Source organism: Oncorhynchus gorbuscha, linkage group LG16 (genome assembly GCF_021184085.1).
Source record: "Oncorhynchus gorbuscha isolate QuinsamMale2020 ecotype Even-year linkage group LG16, OgorEven_v1.0, whole genome shotgun sequence".
In the NCBI taxonomy this organism is placed as follows: domain Eukaryota; kingdom Metazoa; phylum Chordata; class Actinopteri; order Salmoniformes; family Salmonidae; genus Oncorhynchus; species Oncorhynchus gorbuscha.
The window spans coordinates 55,068,242-55,090,816 of NC_060188.1; the positions used below are offsets into that span (position 1 = coordinate 55,068,242).

A 22,575-nucleotide genomic window follows, 5' to 3' on the forward strand; every position below is an offset into this window, starting at 1 on the left:
AACTGACCAGACATTTATCATGTTACAGAACTGACCAGACATTTATCATGTTACAGAACTGACCAGACATTTATCATGTTACAGAACTATCCAGACTTTTATCATGTTACAGAACTGACAGGACAGAAATCATGTTACAGAACTGACCAGACATTTATCATGTTACAGAACTGACCAGACATTTATCATGTTACAGAACTGTCCAGACATTTATCATGTTACAGAACTGACCAGACATTTATCATGTTACAGAACTGTCCAGACATTTATCATGTTACAGAACTGACCAGACATTTATCATGTTACAGAACTGACCAGACATTTATCATGTTACAGAACTGACCAGACATTTATCATGTTACAGAACTATCCAGACATTTATCATGTTACAGAACTGACAGGACAGAAATCTTGTTACAGAACTGACCAGACATTTATCATGTTACAGAACTGACAGGACAGAAATCTTGTTACAGAACTGAGCAGACAGAAATCTTGTTACAGAACTGAGCAGACAGAAATCTTGCTACAGAACTGACAGGACTGAAATGTCCGTTCCAAAAAAGTCTGGGTGCATTGACTAAAAGTCTAGGTCCTCCACTTCCATTTCTATGTGTATTTTTCTCATCCCCCTCTCCCATGCCCATTCTCCTCTCTCCTTCCTTGTGTGCTCCTCTTACTCGCAGGGTGAAGAGGGAACAGCTGGGCCCACACGACTGGTTGTCTATGCCCGTGCCCGCTGGCCAGATGTGGCTGGTAGTGCCCGGCCTGGAGCCCCAGACAGCCTACCAGTTCAGTGTCCTTGCGCAGAACAAGTTGGGCACGGGCCCCTTCAGCGAGGTCGTCACTGTGAACACACTGGGTTGGTATTACGGTATTCACCTCTGACTTATGACCTATTGGACTGGGGAAGAGAGCCAAGCGTAAGGGACATTACCTGGCGGGCACATGACACAAATGTGTGGTGTGATTGCAAGCTGCATTGAGAATGAATTGAATGATGTGTGGTTTTGTTGTTAATAGTGATGTAGGTACTGGTGTTGGTTGCAGCAGATGTAGTAGTAATGTTTTGTGGTTTTAAAAGTTGACTAGACTTTCGAAATAACTAATACCAACAATTGCAGTTGTGGGCCACTACTATTGCATTTAAATACAGCTCTCTAACCCCTCATCTCTTTCCATCGCTCCCCCCCCCCCTCTCTCTCTCTCTCTCTCTCTCTCTCTCTCTCTCTCTCTCTCTCTCTCTCTCTCTTGCCATTTTTCTCTCTCTCTGTCCAGTATTTCCTATAAGTACCCCTGAACCATTGGTGCTGCTTACCCCACCGCGGTGCCTCACAGCTAATCGCACGCAGCAGGGTGTCCTGCTCATGTGGATTCCGCCGGCCAACCACACTGCTCCGATCGAGCGCTACGTCATGGAGTTCCGCCTGGGAGAGAGGTGGGACATCCTTGATGACGCCATCACCGCCGGAGAGACCGAGCTGTTAGCCAGAGACCTCATTCAGGTAACTAGCATACTGTATATACACTGCTTCATACGGAGACCGAGCTACTAGCCAGAGACCTCATTCATCTAGCTTACTGTATATACACTGCTTCATACGGAGACCGAGCTACTAGCCAGAGACCTCATTCATCTAGCTTACTGTATATACACTGTTTTATGCAGAATGGCAGATGGCCAGTTATCCGCAGGGCTGGTGTGGGTGCACGCTTTGGTTCCAGCCAAGCTCATTAACACACCTTGATCCAAGACTATGGTTATGACTATGATGATTGGGGATGGGAGTCAGTTGTAGAAAGAAGTATGTTCTTCAAAGAAAACCACTATTTAACATTATATTACAACAATAATTGTATCTTCCTTGTCAGACCCGAGTCTGTCTGATATCTCAATGAAGTCATAAAAAGTTTTAGGATGCATCTCCAATGGTATCCAATTTCCTATTTGTGGTCCACTACTTTTGACCAGTGGCCCATAAGGCACTGATCAAAGGTTATGCAATATATAGGGAATAGGGTACCATTTGGGACATATCCTGAGTCTTATGTAAGCACACCATCTGGGGAGAGTTATATGTTAAAGTATAGACATTTATTTTCCCAACATTGAAAAAAATCCATATTCTTTTGTTGTATGTCAGATTGCGCTCCTGGCGTGAAGTGTTTACTCTCATTCTAACCATCAGTAACAGGATGCATCCCAAATTGCACCCTATTTTCTTTATAGTGCACTACTTTTGTCCAGGTCCAAAGTAGTATACTTTATACCATATCAGCACTATAAATATAATAGGGTGCCATTTGGGATGTAGACCATTTATATGCAGGTACATTATTCTAGCTTGACTCCCAACACCCACTCACACTTCTCTATCATGTTTCACATTTAGCAGTACAATTCACATTTAGCAGCACAATGTAGCACAATTCTGAAGCTGGCTTTTTACTCCAGCTATTGAGGTAATTGGACCACAAGGGACCGTGTATTTGGGGCTCTGTATCCCTCTTCTTCAGTAACATACTGTTAGATGTGACACGTTTTCATGTCCACTTTGACAGGTCCATTTCCTTGTGGTTATCCTCCTAAAACAAACAAACTTTGGTTTCTTTTTTGTGAACAATAGTTTTTATTGACTGTAAGAAGTCTTACATGAATGACAGTATACAACTTTAAACAGATGTTGTACACACACACACACACACACACACACACACACACACACACACACACACACACACACACACACACACACACACACACACACACACACACACACACACACACACACACACACACACACACACACACACACACACACACACACACACACACACACACACACACACACAAAAGCATGTATCTATATTTTATTGCATGAAATGTATCCGTTATCATTTCCTATGATCAACAATACCATTTGAAGATCAGATCGTCAGTTACTAACTATCAACGGGACTATCATTACTGCAATATTCTCTGTTTTCTGAAATTTTGCCCTTCGGACAAGATACCCTCATGGCTATTCAACTCAACAGATTCTCTATTTACTGAGCGGACAGGACATCGGATTCAGGGAACTCCAGAGGGGGGAGGAGTTTGTCTCTTCATCAACAGCAAACGGTGTGCAGACTCGGAAGTCTCTACCTAATTGTTTACCCATCTTGGATTACCTGATGGTCAAATGCAGACCCTTCTACTGCCAGAGAAAGTTTTCAGCTGTTATTGTGAGTGCTGTATATATTCCACCTCAGGACAACAACAAGCTGGCACTTGACAAACTGTACGAGGCTATAAATAAGCAGGAAACCATGCAGCAGGAGGCTGCTTTTCTTGTTGCCAGTGGTTTTAATTTCTGCATCACCAAGACACACAGTGGTGTAGTGCAGTTTTTTTTTATGTAATGGAGCACCATCATTTCTCAAAGTTTGTAGCCTACTGACAGATCTAGCGTATTGAATATCATTGTACAATAGGCCTTTGCATGACATACATCATCTGCCTAATGCCCACACAAATTGTCTCAAGAAAATGCTATATTTTTTGAATATCCTCAAACACCAAGTTAGGCATACAAATCTCTTAAATAGGCCGTCATCACTGTCAACCGTGAATGATAATTCTTTACGTTTTACCTGTGAAAGGTCAAACTGTATTTGCAAGCCAATCATTTGATCTCAATCAGTTTCATGAGGATATGCATTTAGATCTTCTTGAATGAGAATTAAAGCAGATGTTGTTAAAAAATAAAGAATAGCCTTGTAGGCTTATTCTGTTTCAATCAAAACATGTATCCTGCATGGTGGCTGTCTCCTGCCCGGTGGCTGTCTCCTGCCCGGTGGCTGTCTCCTGCCCGGTGGCTGCCTCCTGCCCGGTGGCTGCCTCCTGCCCGGTGGCTGCCTCCTGCCCGGTGGCTGCCTCCTGCCCGGTGGCTGCCTCCTGCCCGGTGGCTGCCTCCTGCCCGGTGGCTGCCTCCTGCCCGGTGGCTGCCTCCTGCCCGGTGGCTGCCTCCTGCCCGGTGGCTGCCTCCTGCCCGGTGGCTGCCTCCTGCCTGAGTTTTAGCCACATGAGGTTTTTTACTATTCAGCTTCAGATAAGAAATGACTGAGGTGTATTTATTGTCCTACTAGTATATGCTATTCTTTTCAGTTCCGTTATGTAAAATACTAACTAATCATTATGTGATCTTGCAAGACAGACTTTGATTCCGCTCTGATCTAACTTTACTAAACATGCACAATTGTAAGAAGTGATCATCTTCTATTTGTAGTAATAATACAATAGTTGAACAGTTTTGAACAAATACATTTCTTCCGAAATGAAGGAAAAGCAAGTGAGAGGGAGAGAGAAACAAAGGTTGTCATTTTTTTCAGTTTCACTGACTTAGCTAGAAAATGCCGCAAGTTTAGCCAACTCAAAACACCCTGCTAGGCTTTGACTATCCAACACAACACTGGAACTCTTCCAATACAAGGAATGCTTCTGGTTTTACTCATTTATTGCCACCGAGCCCTGCCTGTGTAAGTGCTAAACTGCTTACTGACTGTACACTGTAACATTACTGCATGATTGAAGCGAGTTTACTAACGCGAAGACAGGGAGGAAACCACCTTTTATCTACCTATAGGCTGCTATAGCGTACATGTTTATTTAGTTTGTCATTCTATCGTTTTCATGAATTTTTTTTCGTAATTAAAAAGTAGGTATTTAGAATTCAGAATATATTTAGATGCATCACTGACATTGTCCCCACAATGAAGGTTTTCTGCTTCCCCAATCAAATTACCCGGATTAACATGACGTGTACACTAAGCTTAAGAAGGACAGAGCGACTGCTCACATGGCTATCACAGCCAACCAAGAGGCTACGGCTGAGGACACGAACGCGTAAAATAAGTCCCGCTATGACCACTGTAGAGCCATCAAACAGGTAAAAGGACAATATCGGAAACAAGGTGGAATCCTACCTATTACACCGGCTCTGACACCCAACTCAGAGCCGGTACTGTAGCAGAGGCTACAGTACAATAAGTACTATAAGGACTACAAGTACAATAAGGACTACAAGGAGTCCCTAGCCATGATCTGCCCAATGATACCTCTCTACCAGTCGAACTCCATGCACATTTGTTTTTATGCACACTTTGACAAAAACAACACAGAGCCCTGCTTGAGGGCCCCCGCTGATTCGGATGATCTCTCTGGGTGATCTCTTTTTCCGAGGCTGATGTGAGTAAGGGTAAATACTTGTAAGGCCGCAGGGCCAGACATTATTCTGGGGCGTGTCCTCAGGGCTTGTGCAGACCAGCTGGCAGGGGTCTTCACAGATATTTTGAGCCTCTCCTTGTCTCAATCCCCACATTTCAAAGTTACTACCATCATTCCTATTCCCAAAAACTCTAAGGCATTCTGCCATCCTAGCACTTGCATCTGTAATAATGAAGTGCTTTGAAAGGCTGGTCATGGCTAGGTTTGCAGAATTATGTGAACTTTCAATAAATTCCCTGGTTTTCCTGAAATCCTGTTTGGAGGATTCTGTATTTCCTGCTTATTCCGTACTGATTCCGGGAATCTTCCAACTGGGATTTAGGGAAAACCAGAGATTTAAAAAAAAAAAGTTCCCTGATTTTGCAACCCTAGTCATGGCACACATCAACTCCATCCTCCCAGACAACCCACTCCAATTTGATCCACAGATGATGCACTCAATACTGCCCTCTCCCACCGAGAAAAGAGTCATATATATGTGAGGATGCTGTTTATTGACTACAGCTCAACGTTCAACACCGTAGTGTCCTTCAAGCTCGTCACCAATCTCAGGACCATTGGACTGAACACCCCGCTCTGCAACTGGATCCTGGACTTCCTGATAGGCCAACCCCAGGTGGTAAGAGTGGTCAACAACACCTGCACACCATGCTAACCCTCAACTAGGGAGCTCCCAGGGGTGTGTGCTTAGCCCCCACCTTTACTCTCTGTAAGGCCGAGCACGACTCCAAATCCATCATCAAGTTTGCTGATGACACGACAGTGGTTTTCCTGATTATTGATTATATTTATTTCTACCACCATGCTGCTGTTAATTGATTATTGTTATTATACATTAGTATCTATCTATTTTTCAGATACTGGTCACAAAAACTCCTGTTTACATGCATATATTAACATTAGGCTCCCTAAAACACTCCCTAAAAGACTTCTGTGAGCAGGCCTTTCTAATCGACCTGGCCTGGGTATCCTGGAAGGACCTTGACCTCATCCCTTCAGTTGAGGATGCCTGGTCATTCTTTAAAAGTAACTTCCTCACCATTTTAGATAAGCATGCTCCGTTCAAAAAATGCAGAACTAAGAACAGATATAGCCCTTGGTTCACTCCAGACCTGACTGCCCTGGACCAGCACAAAAACATCCTATGGCGGACTACAATAGCATCGAACAGTCCCCGCGATATGCAACTGTTCAGGGAAGTCAGGAACCAATACACGCAGTCAATCAGGAAAGCTAAGGCCAGCTTCTCCAGGCAGAAGTTTGCATCCTGTAGCTCCAACTCCAAAAAGCTCTGGGACACTGTGAAGTCCATGGAGAACAAGAGCACCTCCTCCCAGCTGCCCACTGCACTGAGGCTAGGAAACACGGTCTCCACCGATAAATCCATGATTATCGAAAACTTCAATAAGCATTTCTCAACGGCTGGCCATGCCTTCCGCCTGGCAACTCCAACCTCGGCCAACAGCTCCACCCCCCCGCAGCTACTCGCCCAAGCCTCTCCAGGTTCTCCTTTACCCAAATCCAGATAGCAGATGTTCTGAAAGAGCTGCAAAACCTGGACACGAACAACTCAGCTGGGCTTGACAATCTGGACCCTCTATTTCTGAAACTATCCGCCGCCATTGTCGCAACCCCTATTACCAGCCTGTTCAACCTCTCTTTCATATCGACTGAGATCCCCAAGGACTGGAAAGCTGCCACAGTCATCCCCCTCTTCAAAGGGGGAGACACCCTGGACCCAAACTGTTACAGACCTATATCCATCCTGCCCTGCCTATCTAAGGTCTTCGAAAGCCAAGTCAATTAACAGGTCACTGACCATCTCGAATCCTACTGTACCTTCTCCGCTGTGCAATCTGGTTTCCGAGCCGGTCACGGGTGCACCTCAGCCACGCTCAAGGTACTAAACGATATCATAACCGCCATCGATAAAAGACAGTACTGTGCAGCCGTCTTCATCGATCTTGCCAAGGCTTTCGACTCGGTCAATCACCATATTCTTATCGGCAGACTCAGTAGCCTCTGTTTTTCGGATGACTGCCTTGCCTGGTTCACCAATTACTTTGCAGACAGAGTTCAGTGTGTCAAATCGGAGGGCATGCTGTCCGGTCCTCTGGAAGTCTCTATGGGGGTGCCACAGGGTTCAATCCTCGGGCCGACTCTTTTTTTTCTGTATATATCAATGATGTTGCTCTTGCTGCGGGCGATTCCCTGATCCACCTCTACGCCGACGACACCATTCTATATACTTCCGGCCCGTCCTTGGACACTGTGCTATCTAACCTAAAAACAAGCTTCAATGCCATACAACACTCCTTCTGTGGCCTCCAACTGCGCTTAAACGCTAGTAAAACCAAATGCATGCTTTTAAACCGTTCGCTGCCTGCACCCACACGCCTGACCAGCATCACCACCCTGGATGGCTCCAACCTTGAATATGTGGACATCTATAAGTACCTAGATGTCTGGCTAGACTGTAAACTCTCCTTCCAGACTCATATCAAACATCTCCAATCGAAAATCAAATCAAGAGTCTGCTTTCTATTCCGCAACAAAGCCTCCTTCACTCACGCCGCCAAACTTACCCTAGTAAAACTGACTATCCTACCGATCCTCGACTTCGGCGATGTCATCTACAAAATTGCTTCCAACACTCTACTCAGCAAACTGGATGCAGTTTATCGTAGTGCCATCCGTTTTGTCACTAAAGCACCTTATACCACCCACCACTGCGACTTGTACGCTCTAGTCGGCTGGCCCTCGCTACATATTCGTCGCCAGACCCACTGGCTCCAGGTCATCTACAAGTCCATGCTAGGTAAAGCTCCGCCTTATCTCAGTTCACTGGTCACGATGGCAACACCCATCCGTAGCATGCGCTCCATAAAGCCAACACCTCATTTGGCCGCCTTTCGTTCCAGTTCTCTGCTGCCTGTGACTGGAACGAATTGCAAACTTCAAACATCTGCTATCTGAGCAGCAAACCGATCGCTGCAGCTGTACATAGTCTATCGGCAAATAGCCCACCCATTTTTACCTACCTTATCCCCATACTGTTTTTATTTATTTACTTTTCTGCTCTTTTGCACACCAATATCTCTACCTGTACATGACCATCTGATCATTTATCACTCCAGTGTTAATCTGCAAAATTGTAATTATTCGCCTACCTCATGCCTTTTGCACATTATGTATATAGACTCCCCTTTTTTTCTTCCTATTGTGTTATTGACTTGTTAATTGTTTACTCCATGTGTAACTCCGTGTTGTCTGCTCACACTGCTATGCTTTATCTTGGCCAGGTCGCAGTCGCAAATGAGAACTTGTTCTCAACTAGCCTACCTGGTTAAATAAAGGTGATATAAAATTTTTAAAAATTGTATATTACCATAAGCATTTATATATCACCGCTACCAGTCACTCTTCAGCCCCACTCACACCCCTTGACTTTTCCCACATTTTGTTGTGTTGAGGAGTCTGCATACTTCCCCTCCGGAACTGTTTGTGCATACAGTACCAGTCAAAAGTTTGGACACACCTACTCATTCCAGGGTTTTTCTTTATTTTTACTATTTTCTACATTGTAGAATAATAGTAAAGACATCATAACTATGAAATAACATATATGGAATCATGTAGAGTACACAAAAGTGTTACATCAAAATATATTTTATATTTGAGAATCTTCAAATAGCCAGCTATATATGACAGCGTTGCACACTCTTGGCATTATCTCAACCAGCCTCAATGAGGTAGTTACCTGGAATGCATTTAAATTAACAGGTGTTAATTTGTGGAATTTCTTTCCTTAAATGCGTTTGAGCCAATCAGTTGTGTTGTGACAAGATAGGGGTGGTATACAGAAGATAGTCCTATTTGGTAAAATACCAAGTTCATGTTATGGCAAGAAAATCTCAAATAAGCAAAGAGAAACAACAGTCCATCATTACATGAAGGTCAGTCAATTTGGAAAATTTCAAGAACTTTGAAAGTTTCTTCAAGCACAGTCGCAAAAACCATCAAGCGCTATGATGAAACTGGCTCTCATGAGGACCGCCACAGGAAAGGAAGACCCAGAGTTACCTCTGCTGCAGAGGATATGTTCATTAGAGTTACCATCCTCAGATTGCAGCCAAAATAAATGCTTCACAGAGCTCAAGTAACAGACACATCTCAACATCAAATGTTCAGAGGAGACTGCGGGAATCAAGTCTTCATGGTCGAATTGCTGCAAAGAAACCACTTTGAAAGGACACCAATAAGAAGAAGAGACTTGCTTGGGCCAAGAAACACGAGCAATGGACATTGACAGAATTCCACTGGTCTATTTGGTCTGATGAGTCCAAACTTGAAAGTTGGTTCAAACCGCCATGTCTATGTGAGACGCAGAGTAGGTGAAGGAATGATCCCCGCATGTGTGCTTTCCACCGTGAAGCATGGAGGAGGAGGTGTGATGGTGTGGGGGTGCTTTACTGGTTACACTGTCAGTGATTTATTTAGAATTCAAGGCACACTTAACCAGCATGGCTACCACAGCATTCTACAGCACTACGCCATCGCATCTGGTTTGCGCTTAGTGTGATTATCATTTGTTTTTCAACAGGACAATGACCCAACACACCTCCAGGCTGTGTAAGGGTGATGGAGTGCTGCATCAGATGACCTGGCCTCCACAATCACCCAACCTCAACCCAATTGAGATGGTTTGGGATGAGTTGGACCGCAGAGTGAAGGAAAAGCAGCCAACAAGTGCTCCGCATATGTGGGACCTCCTTCAAGATGGTTGGAAAAGCCTTCCGGGTAAAGCTGGTTGAGAGAATGCCAAGAGTGTGCAAAGCTGTCATCAAGGGGGCTACTTTGAAGAATATACAATATAAAATGTATTTTGATTTGTTTAACACTTTTTTCATGATTCCATATGTGTTGTTTAATAGATTTGATGTCCTCACTGTTGTTCTATGTTGTTCTATGTTCTATGTTCAATGTAGAAAATTGTACAAATAATGAAAAACCCTAGAATGAGTAGAGTAGACTGGTACTGTATATTATGACAAAATGTTGTGATGTTTTTGTTCGTTTTGGTCTTCGGCAAGAGTTTTCGGCTGTTCGTGTACAAAATATTTTTTTCTCGAGGCAACCCGAAGTTCGGAACCGAAGTCTACGCCCCTTCGCCGTAGAGATTTTTCAATTAAGTGTTTGTTGTCATTCAACGATAGACAACTTGTTTTCATGTAAATAAAATATTTGAGAAATTCTGCACCAAACATCTTTGTTAGATATAGAATTGTGTGACTTAAATCTCCTCTTCAAAATCCTAAATTAATGACATACTTCTTGAGTTAGCTTAGATTCATTCTGACTATTTTGAGGAAGTGTATACTGGCTACAGCGTCTCAAGATGGACAAACAGTACTATTGATGCTTTTTCAAAATTTTCAAGCATAGGTCTTTCAAGGGAGTATGCAAGTACACTCGTTCTGTTCGCCTTGCCAAACCATTTTTTTGTCAACGATCTACACCAAATACTTGATTGTCAAAGTGGAATAAGAAATCAAACGAGTTGAATTTTTTTATGGAAAATAAAACACATATCTTGATTAGATAAGTTTTAAAAACCCCTGAGTTTGAATGTTAGAATAATATTTGGCAGTGATTACAGCTGTGAGTCTTTCTTGGTAAGTCTCTAAGTACTTTGCACACCTGGATTGTACAATATTTGCCCATTATTCTTTAAATAATTCTTCAAGCTCTGTCAAGTTGTTTGTTGATCTTTGCTAGACAGTCATTTTCAAGTCTTGCCATAGATTTTCAAGCCAATTTTAAATCAAAAGTGTGACTAGGCCACTCTGGAACATTCAATGTCCTTTTGGTAATAACTGTGTATATTTGGCCTTGCGTTTTAGGTAATTGTCCTGCTGAAAGGTGAATTTATCTTCCAGTGTCTGGTGGAAAGCAGACTGAAGGATATTGTGCTAATCTCTGTTCTGTTTCTTTCATTTAAAAAAAAAACTCCTTAGTTCTTGCCGATGTCAAGCGTACTCATAACATGATGCAGCCACGACCATGCTTGAAAATATGAAGTGGTACTCAGTGACGTCTAATGTTGAAACTTCCCAGAACTTAACACTTTGAATTCAGGACAAAAATGGAATTTCTTTGCCACATTTTTTTTGCAGTATTACTTTAGTACCTTATTGCAAACAGGATGCAAGTTTTGGAATATTTTTTATTCTGTACATGCTTCCTTTTTACTCTGTAATTTAGTGCTTTTGGAAAGTATCCAGAAGCCTCCACTTTTGTTGGGTTACAGCCTTATTCTAAAATGTATTCAATCTACACACAATACCCCATAATGACAGGTGTTAATGACAGGTGACACGTATGGATACAGATAGCACCTTCGTTTCCACACAGCAATGCTGCCCATGACCGCTGATGCGTGTGTGTGACTCTCTGTCTTAGGAGGCATGGTATGAGTTCCGGGTCATGGCGGTCATGGAGGAGCTGGTCAGCGAGCCCAGTAACACAGTTGGAGTATCCAGTACAGGTGAGTGAACAACACACCTCTGCATACACATACAAGTCTATGGACACGCCTTTATCACACAGCACATGTCTAAAATGAGAGAGACACAGGCAGGGGATGGGGCAAGTTGCAGACTAAAATGTTGATATGGCAGACTTGTAAAGCTTTAAAACAAAACAAAGCAAATCGGAAATAATTTTAAGGGTCCATGTTTAAAAAATAAGTAAATACTTAAATATAAAAGAGTATTGCCAAATGCAGGCATACTTCTAGTCTGGTCCCAGAACTGTTTATACTGTCTTGCCAACCCTTATGTGTCAACACAGCACAAACACATCTGGGACCAGAGATTGGGACTGTGAGCAACTGTGAAGGCATCACCAGAGCAACAAAATAATCACAAGAGCAGCGAAAGATTCACGAGAGCTAATATTGGAAGTACTTTACCGCCCCCTCCTGATGAAGTAGTTGCACTACAGCATCAGATTGATTTAAACAATATTTGGAAAGTCATTTAAAAAATATTTTAAAATCATCTTTATTTAACCAGGTAGGCTGGTTGAGAACAAGTTCTCATTTACAACTGCGACCTGGCCAAGATAAAGCAAAGCAATGTGACACAAACAACACAGAGTCACACATGGAATTAACAAACATACAGTCAATAATACAATAGAAAAAGTCTATATACCGTGTGTGCAAATGAGGTAGGATAAGGGAGGTAAGGCAATAAATTGGCCATAGTGGCGAAATAATTACAATATAGCAATTAAACACTGAAGTGATAGAAGTGCAGAAGATGAGTGTGTAAGTAGAGATGGTGATGAGGAAGTTGGATGGCCTCTTTACAGATGGGCTATGTACAGGTGCAGCGATCTGTGAGCTGCTCTGACAGCTGGTGCTTAAAGTTAGAGGGGGAGATATGAGTCTCCAGCTTCAGTGATTTTTGCAGTTCATTCCAGTAATTGGCAGCAGAGAACTGGAAGGAAAGGCAAGAGGAATTTGCTTTGGGGGTGACCAGTGAAATATACCTACAGCAGCGTGCTACAGGTGGGTGCTGCTATGGTGAAAAGTGAGCTGAGGCCAGGCTTTACCTAGCAGAGACTTATAGATGACCTGGTGCCAGTGGGTTTGGCAACGAATATGAAGCGAGGGCCAGCCAACGAGAACATACAGGTCGCAGTGCTGACAAAACGGATGGCACTGTGATAGACTGCATCCAATTTGCCAAGTAGAGTGTTGGAGGCTATTTTGTAAATTACATCGCCGAAGTCAAGGATCGGTAAGATAGAAAGTTTTACAAAGGTATGTTTGGCAGCATGAGTGAAGGATGCTTTGTTGCGAAATAGGAAGCCCGATTCTAGATTGAATTTTGGATTGGAGATGCTTAATGTGAGTCTGGAAGGAGAGTTTACAGTCTAACCAGACACCTAGGTATTTGTAGTTGTCCACACATTCTAAGTCAGAACCGTCCAGAGTAGTGATAATGGACGGGTGGGCAGGTGCGGGCAGCAATCGGTTAAAGAACATGCATTTAGTTTTACTTGCATTTAAGAGCAGTTGGAGGCCACGGAAGGTTGTTGTGTGGCATTGAAACTCGTCTGGAGGTTAGTTAAGACCGTGTCCAAAGAAGGGCCAGAAGTATACAGAATGGTGTAGTCTGCATAGAGGTGGATCAGGAGAATCACCAGCAGCAAGAGCGACATCATTGATATACACATAGAAAAGAGTCGGCCCGAGGATTGAACCCTGTGGCACCCCCATAGAGACTGCCAGAGGTCCGGACAACAGGCCCTCCGATTTGACACACTGAACTCTGTCTGAGAAGTAGTTGGTGAAACAGGCGAGGCAGTCATTTGAGAAATCAAGGCTGTTGAGTCTGTCGATAAGAATGTGGTGATTGACAGAGTCTAAAGCCTTGTCCAGGTCGATGAATACAGCTGCACAGTACTGTCTCTTATCGATGGCAGTTATGATATCGTTTAGGACCTTGTGTGGCTGAGGTGCACCCATGACCAGCTCGGAAACCGGATTGCATAGCGGAGAAGGTACGGTGTTATTCGAAATGGTCGGTGATCTGTTTGCTAACTTGGCTTTCAAACACCTTAGAAAGGCAGGGTAGGATAGATATAGGTCTGTTGCAGTTGGGTCAAGAGTGTCTCCCCCTTTGAAGAGGGGGATGACCGCGTCAGCTTTCCAATCTTTGGAGATCTCAGACGATACGAAAGAGAGGTTGAACAGGCTAGTAATAGGGGTTGCAACAATTTTGGCGGATACATTTAGAAAGAGAGGGTCCAGATTGTCTAGCCTGGCTGATTTGTAGGGGTCCAGATTTTGTAGCTCTTTCAGAACATCAGCTATCTGGATTTAGGTGAAGGAGAAGCGGGGGGGACTTGGGCAAATTGCTGTGGGGGGTGCAGGGCTGTTGACCGGGGTAGGGATAACCAGGTGGAAAGCATGGCCAGCCGTAGAAAAATGCTCAATTCTCAATTATCACGGATTTATCGGTGGTGACAGTGTTTCCTAGCCTCAGTGCAGTGGGCAGCTGGGGGGAGGTGCTCTTATTCTCCATGGACTTTAGTGTCCCAGAACTTTTTGGAGTTACAGGTTGCAAATTTCTGTTTGAAAAAGCTAGCCTTTGCTTTCCTAACTGCCTGTGTATATTGGTTCCTAGTCATGCTGAAGGATGTTATTTCAAATACAGTGATATAGTAAAATAACTACAATACTCCCCATGATAAAATGAGGAGGGTGGAAACATATCCTCTATCGAGTCCTCTCGAGTCTGTGTTCACGAAAGGAAAGTAGATAAGGAAAGGAGATGAGGAAAGGAATTGACTCATGAGTTTTGGAATGCATTCCTTTGACTCAGTCAGGTCCTATGGGGAGCTTCATCAATCCAGCAGAGTTTCCAAATCCATTTCCATTAAGTGTGTTTGGGTGTATCGATCGCTATAAGGCCATAAATGATGAGTTGCCGAATCAGGTTAATTGGACAGCCAGTTGCTGTGGTGATTGGCAGGGGCCTGCCAGGGACACACACATACGCAAACACAAAACACACACAGTTAGTGTGATGACTGGCAGTAGCCTGCCAGATTCGACCTGCCCTGTAGATGTCAGGCCCTCCCTTTTGTAATCAGCTACAAGCCTAGTTCAAAGGCTATGTAGAGTTACTTGAGTAATTTACACATAATGTAATGTTTTCTGCTCACAATAAATGCAGGTTTAAAGGCTAGCCTGGAAGTATTTGTTTTCAATATACCTATATACCTATTATTGTGTGTTGATGTCAGTCACAGTATTGTTTTGAGTCAAACACCTCTGTCCAAGGCTACAGTCTACTGGCAGACAAGTAATTTCATGCCCCCCTCCTCTGCCTCAGACTTCTTCCCGCCCCCGGAGATGGTAGATGAGGGGGGACTGACACGGCCGGTGGTGGCTGGCATCGTGGCTACTGTCTGTTTTCTGGCGGCCGCCGTTCTCTTCAGCACACTGGCAGCCTGCTTCGTCAACAAACAGCGCCGACGCAAGCTCAAGAGGAGGAGAGGTGAGACACATGCAGTATAGACACACACAAGGATTCACAGACCGACACACATAGACATGATTTGATAGCTCTATATCGACATCTCATTGAACTGACATTGATGGCATTGATACATTAATGATGTCTTATTCTGTGTCCCCCACCTCTTTTTCAGACCCCCCTCTCTCGATAACACACTGCAGAAAAAGCATGGAAACTCCGTAAGTAACCAAAGCCAACAATGCTTTAATTTTTTCCCCCTCCTTCGCTGCAAATGATGCAAATCAAGGCTAGGGTGCACTGCATCACAATGTAAGGCTTCTTACACACACCCATCAAATAGAGAAAGCCTATTGGAAGGACCACTAATTACTGACCAACGATTGGCCAGATATTGATGGACAGGGGGCTGTCACTGTTTAACTAGCTATTACCCAAAGTTCCTCTCAGCAAAACCAATACTTGGTCTTTAGCGGTCCAATTTTGAACCAACACATTCTCAATTCTAATCTGAAATAGATATCGTGTACGGTACAATATCTATATATTGAAAAATGAAAACTGATATTCTAACAAAATTGACCAAATTAAAAATAAATGTGGCAGACCCTGGAGAAAACATATATTTGTCTATCTGTTTTCTATAATGTAATTTTAATAGACTAGTAACTAGTAGAGCTGAGCTTGTACACATGCGTGCGTATGTCACGGCCCAGAAACTTAAATCCATCGTTATTGACCTTGTTTTCCTAATTACAGTTGTTTCCCTAACTACAGTTGGATTGAAAGATCAATACTCCAGGGTCACAGAAAGGTTGTCACGACCGTGTTCACAAACATTAACTACCAAGTCTTTGTGTGCGACCGAAATGACACCCTATTCCCGATATAGTGCATTACTTTTAACCAGTGTCATATGGGGGCTCTGGTCAAAAGTAGTGCACTATAAAGGGAATGTGATGCCATTTGAGACATAGGCCAAGTTTTTTAGTAGCAAAACAAAACAACCCGACATGGAGACATCAATAAAAAAAATCCCTCCCATGAAATGCAGAACATTTGATCATTATTTGAGGGTGGCGCTTCAGATATCTGACAGAATATTGGATTGGAGAAATGTTTCTTGCTCAGTTCTCTCAGGGTCTTATTTGGCTCATGTGGCCTCATTAAAATAGCATCTTAATTGCATAGATTCTCTTTCTTACACTCATTCCTTCTCTGGGCTTTGAGGACTGAACAAGAATACACCATAGAGCTCCATTCCAATCTGTTTTGCTCCAATCTATATCTGCTTTGCTGTTTTTACAGAGCATGTTTTGTTGATCTACCCGGTACAAACATTGCAACACGATGGACAACCACATTTTAGGGGAAGATAATATTTTTTGCCTGTAAAGTTATGTTGTTTTGAGTGTCATTTGAGAGGTAAAAACATAAACAAAGGTAGGTATCCGATTTTGTCGCCTGTTATTTTTCCAAAAGCTTCCACCTGATTCGGTTGTCTGTCTTTAGCCCTCGTCTAGGGGCTCCTTTTGACCCCTTTCTCACTAAAGTGACAACCCGGACGGTACTGTCCTAGCTTGGATGTTATCTTTCACATTGTCCCATCCAGCACAGTTTCAGCAACTATGGTGGATGTGGAACCAGGCAAGCCCAGTAGAGCATGGCTCGGGTTGACATGGCTCGGGTTGTCATGGCTCGGGTTGGCATGGCTCAGCTCAGTAGTCGTGTGAAAAGGTCAATAGGGTATCAAATCAAGTCCAACGTTTTAGGAACACCAAACCAGTTTTAGGCTATTTTGTATAATCCACCCTAGATGATGTGCAGTGATAAATCAGACCACTAGGGAGGACACAAGAGCTAACATGGTATAGCAAATCCATATCTGAAGTCCATGGATAAAATATGACCTCCTGTGAAAGCTATGATCAGAGACCAGCTCCAGATACTGAGAGGGGTTAAATCACTCTCTCGCTCTCTCTCTCTCTGTGTTAGAATTAGTGTAGGATGAAATTGCCCATAGACACTGATCTTGGGTCAGTTTAGCATTTACCCCACCAATGGTTAAAATGAGGATTGGGGAAGGGGAAGTTGATGCTAGATCTGTACCAACAGGAAACTCCACACCGTAATGTAAGTATTCAGCCAGGACTATGTTCTGTTCTGTCCCCTATCTCCTCTATGCTCACTTTGTCGATGGCTATAGGTTAGCGGAGGCTGTGGCTGAAAGGCTGCGGTTGAAAAGTGGCTCACTGGCAAAGTACGGCTGGTACATGTGAGTTTCTATGGCAATATGCCCCCCGGGGTCGAGGGTCTTGATATGTTTTTGCCTGATGAGCGGCATCAGTGGCAAAACGCGCCGCATCATGTGTACAGGTGCACATTTACCCATGGAGCTAACCCCTCCTCCTCTCCCCCTTTCCCATGATGCAGTATTAAAGGCACAACTTCGGCAAGGATGATTTCGACCTGTCGTGTGTTGACTTGTCTTCTCAGAAGACAAAATAATATCCGTAGGATACTTTTTTCATTATTTCTCTTTTCTACCCTGATGTTGTTCTTTGATCTTTGTCGAGAATACTTTTTTTTTGCCGCTAGCAGGAACTTGAGCTGAAAAACAAATCCAATTGAGGTTTACCATGGTAAAAAGAAACATGCATGCTGTGAATGATGTTTCCTAGCTGGCTATTTTTCATTTGGACCCAGGGGCTTCCCTCATGCTTCTTTCCACCTGGCTTTTACTACCCATGCTTCTGTGGCAGGCACTAACTTTACTCTGCTCAGCAGTTTACCATGGTACACTAAAACGGTTTACTTATCAATGTTATCATGGGGAGATTTTTCAACTTTTCCCCACACTTCAAAAGAACAACGGACCAAACTGCTGACTGAGCCTAATTCATTTCTTCTTCTTTTTTTTATCTCTTGTTCTTGAATGAATTATTATTTAATTATAACCCCTCTTTTTTGTCTGTTTTCTTCTCCCAGTTCTAATAACTGCAACCTTTGATGACTTTTGGATATGGCTTTTGATGATTTACACACCGTGTCAAGCAGCAGCACTCTCTTGTATTGGATGATCCTATTAGTTTTGCAACATGCAGTACTCATCATCAACACCATTGCATACTTTCCAACCACTTGTCAATAAAGTGAAAGTGAAGGAGTTTGCATTGACTGACTATGGATATGCACTTGAACGTTATCCTCCAAATCTCTTTTGTCACTGTTGAACCATGTAAGAGTTGAACATAGTCACAGCAAATAGAGAACAGAAGTACAACAACACCCATGCTTAATGCATTGTTTTCAGTGTGGTATTTTTTTATCCAATACCCCACTTTACATGGAGGCCAAGCTGTCATTATTGGTGTCTGTAAATGTTGACCCAAGCCAATTGCACTCCAGCTCACTACATATCACGTAAGAGTAATAGAATGTACTTCAATGACAGAGCCTCCCAACGGTGTTGCACTAAAAGTGATGTTAACCTCTTCTGACTCTAAGAATAGAGCATAGGTGCTAAGACATGCAACTAAGAAATTGCTGTTATGTTTTTGGTACCACTTCATCGTATGTGTCTGTTCTACAGTTAAATCAATTACCAAACTATCTCCTACTACTAACTAGTAAATTGTGTCAGCAGTTACATGTACACACCATGCTGATGTTAACGTAACAGCTGTATCCTTTCCCCTTGCTCTTAATCAGTTAAATATACTATTTTGCTTACTCCATCCCACCAATATGAACTATTAACTGCCGATAGGTTTAGGGTTGAAATTACAAAAGGGGAATGTCTCCCAGAAGTCATAGGAACAAAGGTGTGCATGTGCTGCTACCAAAGTCAGACAAAGGGTAGGGATACCCCCGTTCCCTCTGAAATGCATGACTTCCACAGTACTCAGTATTTCTTCCTGTCATGTGTGGGTTTCTAATTGTACGCTGTATGACTGTGCCTAATAAATGGAGAACTTGTCAGACGTGCACCGGCCAAATCTCTTCTTGTATCTCTCACTCCTTCCCTGTCTTCTCTTTTCCCCTCTGTTTGTTTCTGGCTCTTGCTCTATATTTCTCTCTGTCCTCTCCTCCCCTTTCTCTGTCTTTGTATCTCTCTCCATCTTTCTCTCCCTACCTAGCCTTTTATTTTGGACTCTCTCACTCCCTCTGTCCCTCCCCGTTTCTCTTTCTCTCTTTCCCTCCTCTTTCTTCCCTCTCTCTCTCTCTCTCTCTCTCTTTCTGTGTTTGGACATGTGGAAGCTCTGGAGCCTCATTGACTGCATTCCTCCTCCTCCCTCTTCTCCCCTCTTTCTCTTCCTTCTCTTCCCGTCTCTGCTGTTTTTTCCACCGCAGGACTCCTCTTAGCCCCTTGCCCGGCATAGAGCCCTACTGCGAGGGGCAAGACGCCAGCAGCTACCGGCCCCCGCCCTCCAGCCCTCAGTGAGTGTGGCTACCTGCACCTTGTTCAGCCCGCCCCTCAGTCAGTATGCTGCTGGCTGGCTTGGCCGCATGCTTCCTGTGCTGGGCACGGTCACACGCCGGTTCGAGCAATTGGGGCCCTAAGCACCCTCGCGGTCCACTCACAGGAGATGCAAAATGATTGAAAAATTACAGCTGTAAAAAGATATGCACTAAGCAACCTACCTGGGGTCATAGTGTTTTATAGTCTCCAGAGATGTCATAGTCTTAGGTGTCCAGCTGGGGGTGATGTGTGTACAGCATTGTCGGGTACAACGTGCCCTTCTTCCAGAAACCTGTTAAGCTGAATTTAAATACATTCAAATTTGGATGAAAGCCCTAGATCCCGATATCTCAGATTTTTTCCGGAAATTGATCAAATAGCAATTTGAACCAGTACGATTAATGGTATCCCCTGAGGCGTGCACAAACGTAGCGCGATATTAGCCGGGACTGACAAGGATTTTGAGATTCGGGGAAAAAAAGGCATCTGACTCGCGATCAGACTGCTCCAAACTCTAATTGACATATAAGCCACGGCATGTGGTGTACCTACAATCAATATAAATAATTCAGTCATAAAAGTGCCTGATTCAACATTGCACAGGAGGCAATGTATTCAGTTCTCCAGAGATGGTAAAAATTGCCCCCGATGTTGACCGCCATGCTGTACATGTAAGATGAAACCACTCCAGTGTTGAGAATGATCCAAAATCCCATTTTGCCTATAATTTGAGTCGACAGCCAACCTCGTCCCATTAAAGGTTTCTACTGGGCGTACATACCCAGAATCCTCCTCTCTCTCTTCTCATCTTGTGGAGTTCATTGGTCGTGCTGCTGCTGCTTCTTCTCACGCCCCACCCCCTAACTGCCCTCCTGTACCATGCACCGGGAGTAGCCCATGGCTCCGGCCCGACCGGTTGAAAACCTAGCACAGGTGGAACAATGGCATTTGAAGTCTGGGATGTATTTGGAAGTCACCGTATGGCATGGCTATACAAAGGGAACAGGTCTGGTGTACAACAACTGGAAAGCAATTGATTTGGTTTATTGATAACATCTAACATTTATTGATAACATCGGCGAGATCGATATTCAAGAGAAGCTGACAGTTATTCACAAATGATGACAATGTGTTATTACTGCCCCATTATACTTTCTTTCTCTGTCAAAAGTGCAAATTACTCCCAGAGTTATTTGAAGTTTGGGCTATTCGGCTCCAAAACCACAGTTTTAACACATCATTCAAATAACTCTGTGGCAGTTACCAAGACCCACCCACACAGTTTACAAACAAATGTAAGGACAGCACTTTTGACTGGGAATGAATGTTAGATTAGTCACAGATTGTGACTTTAAACATAGCAAATATGTTTCCATAAAAATGTTATCATTCAGTACCGGTAACAATTTACTTAAAACGTGCAGGTGTAATGCATTATGCTGTTATAATGCATCATAGGACTTCTTTCATAGCTAGACATATTATAAGCGTATTATACGACAAAGGTTCATACATGCTTATAACAAACATGCATGTTTTCAGTAAAGTGTTACCAAAGTACAAAAATTATTATTTTTACAGCATAGATTTGAGACTTTTGGAAATGTTCATCTGGCTGTCAGCAGTACGTAGTCACACAATACGTAGTGGTTATACGCTGAGTGTACAAAACATTAAGAACAGCTTCCTAATATTGATTTGCATCCCCCCTTTTGCCCTCAGAACAGCCTCGATTTGTCGGGGGATTGACTCTACAAGGTGTCAAAAGCATTCTACAGAGGTGCTGGCCCATGTTGACTCCAAAGCTTCCCACGGTTGTGTCAAGTTGGCTAGATGTGCTTCGGGTGGTGGACCATTCTTGAGACACACGGGAAACTGTTGAGTGTGAAAAACCCAGTACCATTGCAGTTCTTGACACAAACCGGTGCATCTGGAACCTACTACCATACCCTGTTCAAAGGGACTTAAATATTTTGCCTTGCCCATTCACCCTCTGAATGGCGCACATACCCAAACCATGTCTCAACTGTCTCAAGGCTTAAAAACCCTTCTTTAACCCGTCTCCTCCCCTTCATATACACTGATTGAAGTGGATTTCACAAGATACATCAATAAGGGATCATATCTTTCACCTGGTCATTCTATGTCATGGACAGAGCAGGTGTTCATACTGTTTTTTACACTTAGCGTATGTCAGTTCTAACATAAATACTTATTCCCAGGTCATTTCGCTGTGGTCTCACTAGTTTGTCTCATCTTCAGGCAAGCAGGTTTTTTTCACTGTTCCTTTGTTGTCATTAACAATAACTATTTTTTGAGGCAGAACGGACAACATACTGTCAATCTCCCTCAGGTTGGTATGTCACAAAACGTCTTAGCTGAATGTACCTTGTGTCCTTCCAGATTGTTTGCAGCCAAGCAGCCCCTGAATCTCTTTGTGACGACCCCACCCCTGCACACCGGATTTTCTCCTGGCAGATGCGTTGTCACATCCTAGTAGAAACGCTGGCCCTCTTTTCCATGCGTTTGCTGTTTTACTCTCGGCTATTCTGTTAGATTCCTTGAAAAGTCGAGTATTTAATTGTTAAGTTTATTAGCGTATGTGTAATAGTAAGCATACAGCGATGGTGCCAAATGGTGCTCATGGTACTGTAGACGAGCTCATGGCACAGTACAGCACATACAGTGACATACTAGAGGTGTAATGTTTCATCCCTAAGCCCCTGTCATTTTACAGCATGGTATTCAAACCAGAGATGATCAAGAGAACCCTCATGAGGTTGTCACTC

At 43.3% G+C, this 22,575-nt stretch overlaps 1 protein-coding gene across 3 annotated transcripts in view; it reads left to right on the top strand.

The window, feature by feature from the left end:
* igsf9bb (immunoglobulin superfamily, member 9Bb) overlaps window positions 1-22,575 on the top strand; it is a 195,939-nt gene that overhangs the window by 161,463 nt on the left and 11,901 nt on the right. For all 3 annotated transcript variants that reach the window (XM_046307239.1, XM_046307240.1, XM_046307241.1), the window contains exons 13-17: window positions 687-862; window positions 1,279-1,505; window positions 11,732-11,816; window positions 15,181-15,345; window positions 15,500-15,545. In XM_046307239.1, coding sequence (XP_046163195.1) covers window positions 687-862; window positions 1,279-1,505; window positions 11,732-11,816; window positions 15,181-15,345; window positions 15,500-15,545 — 699 coding nt within the window. The remainder of the gene's footprint in view (window positions 1-686; window positions 863-1,278; window positions 1,506-11,731; window positions 11,817-15,180; window positions 15,346-15,499; window positions 15,546-22,575) is intronic.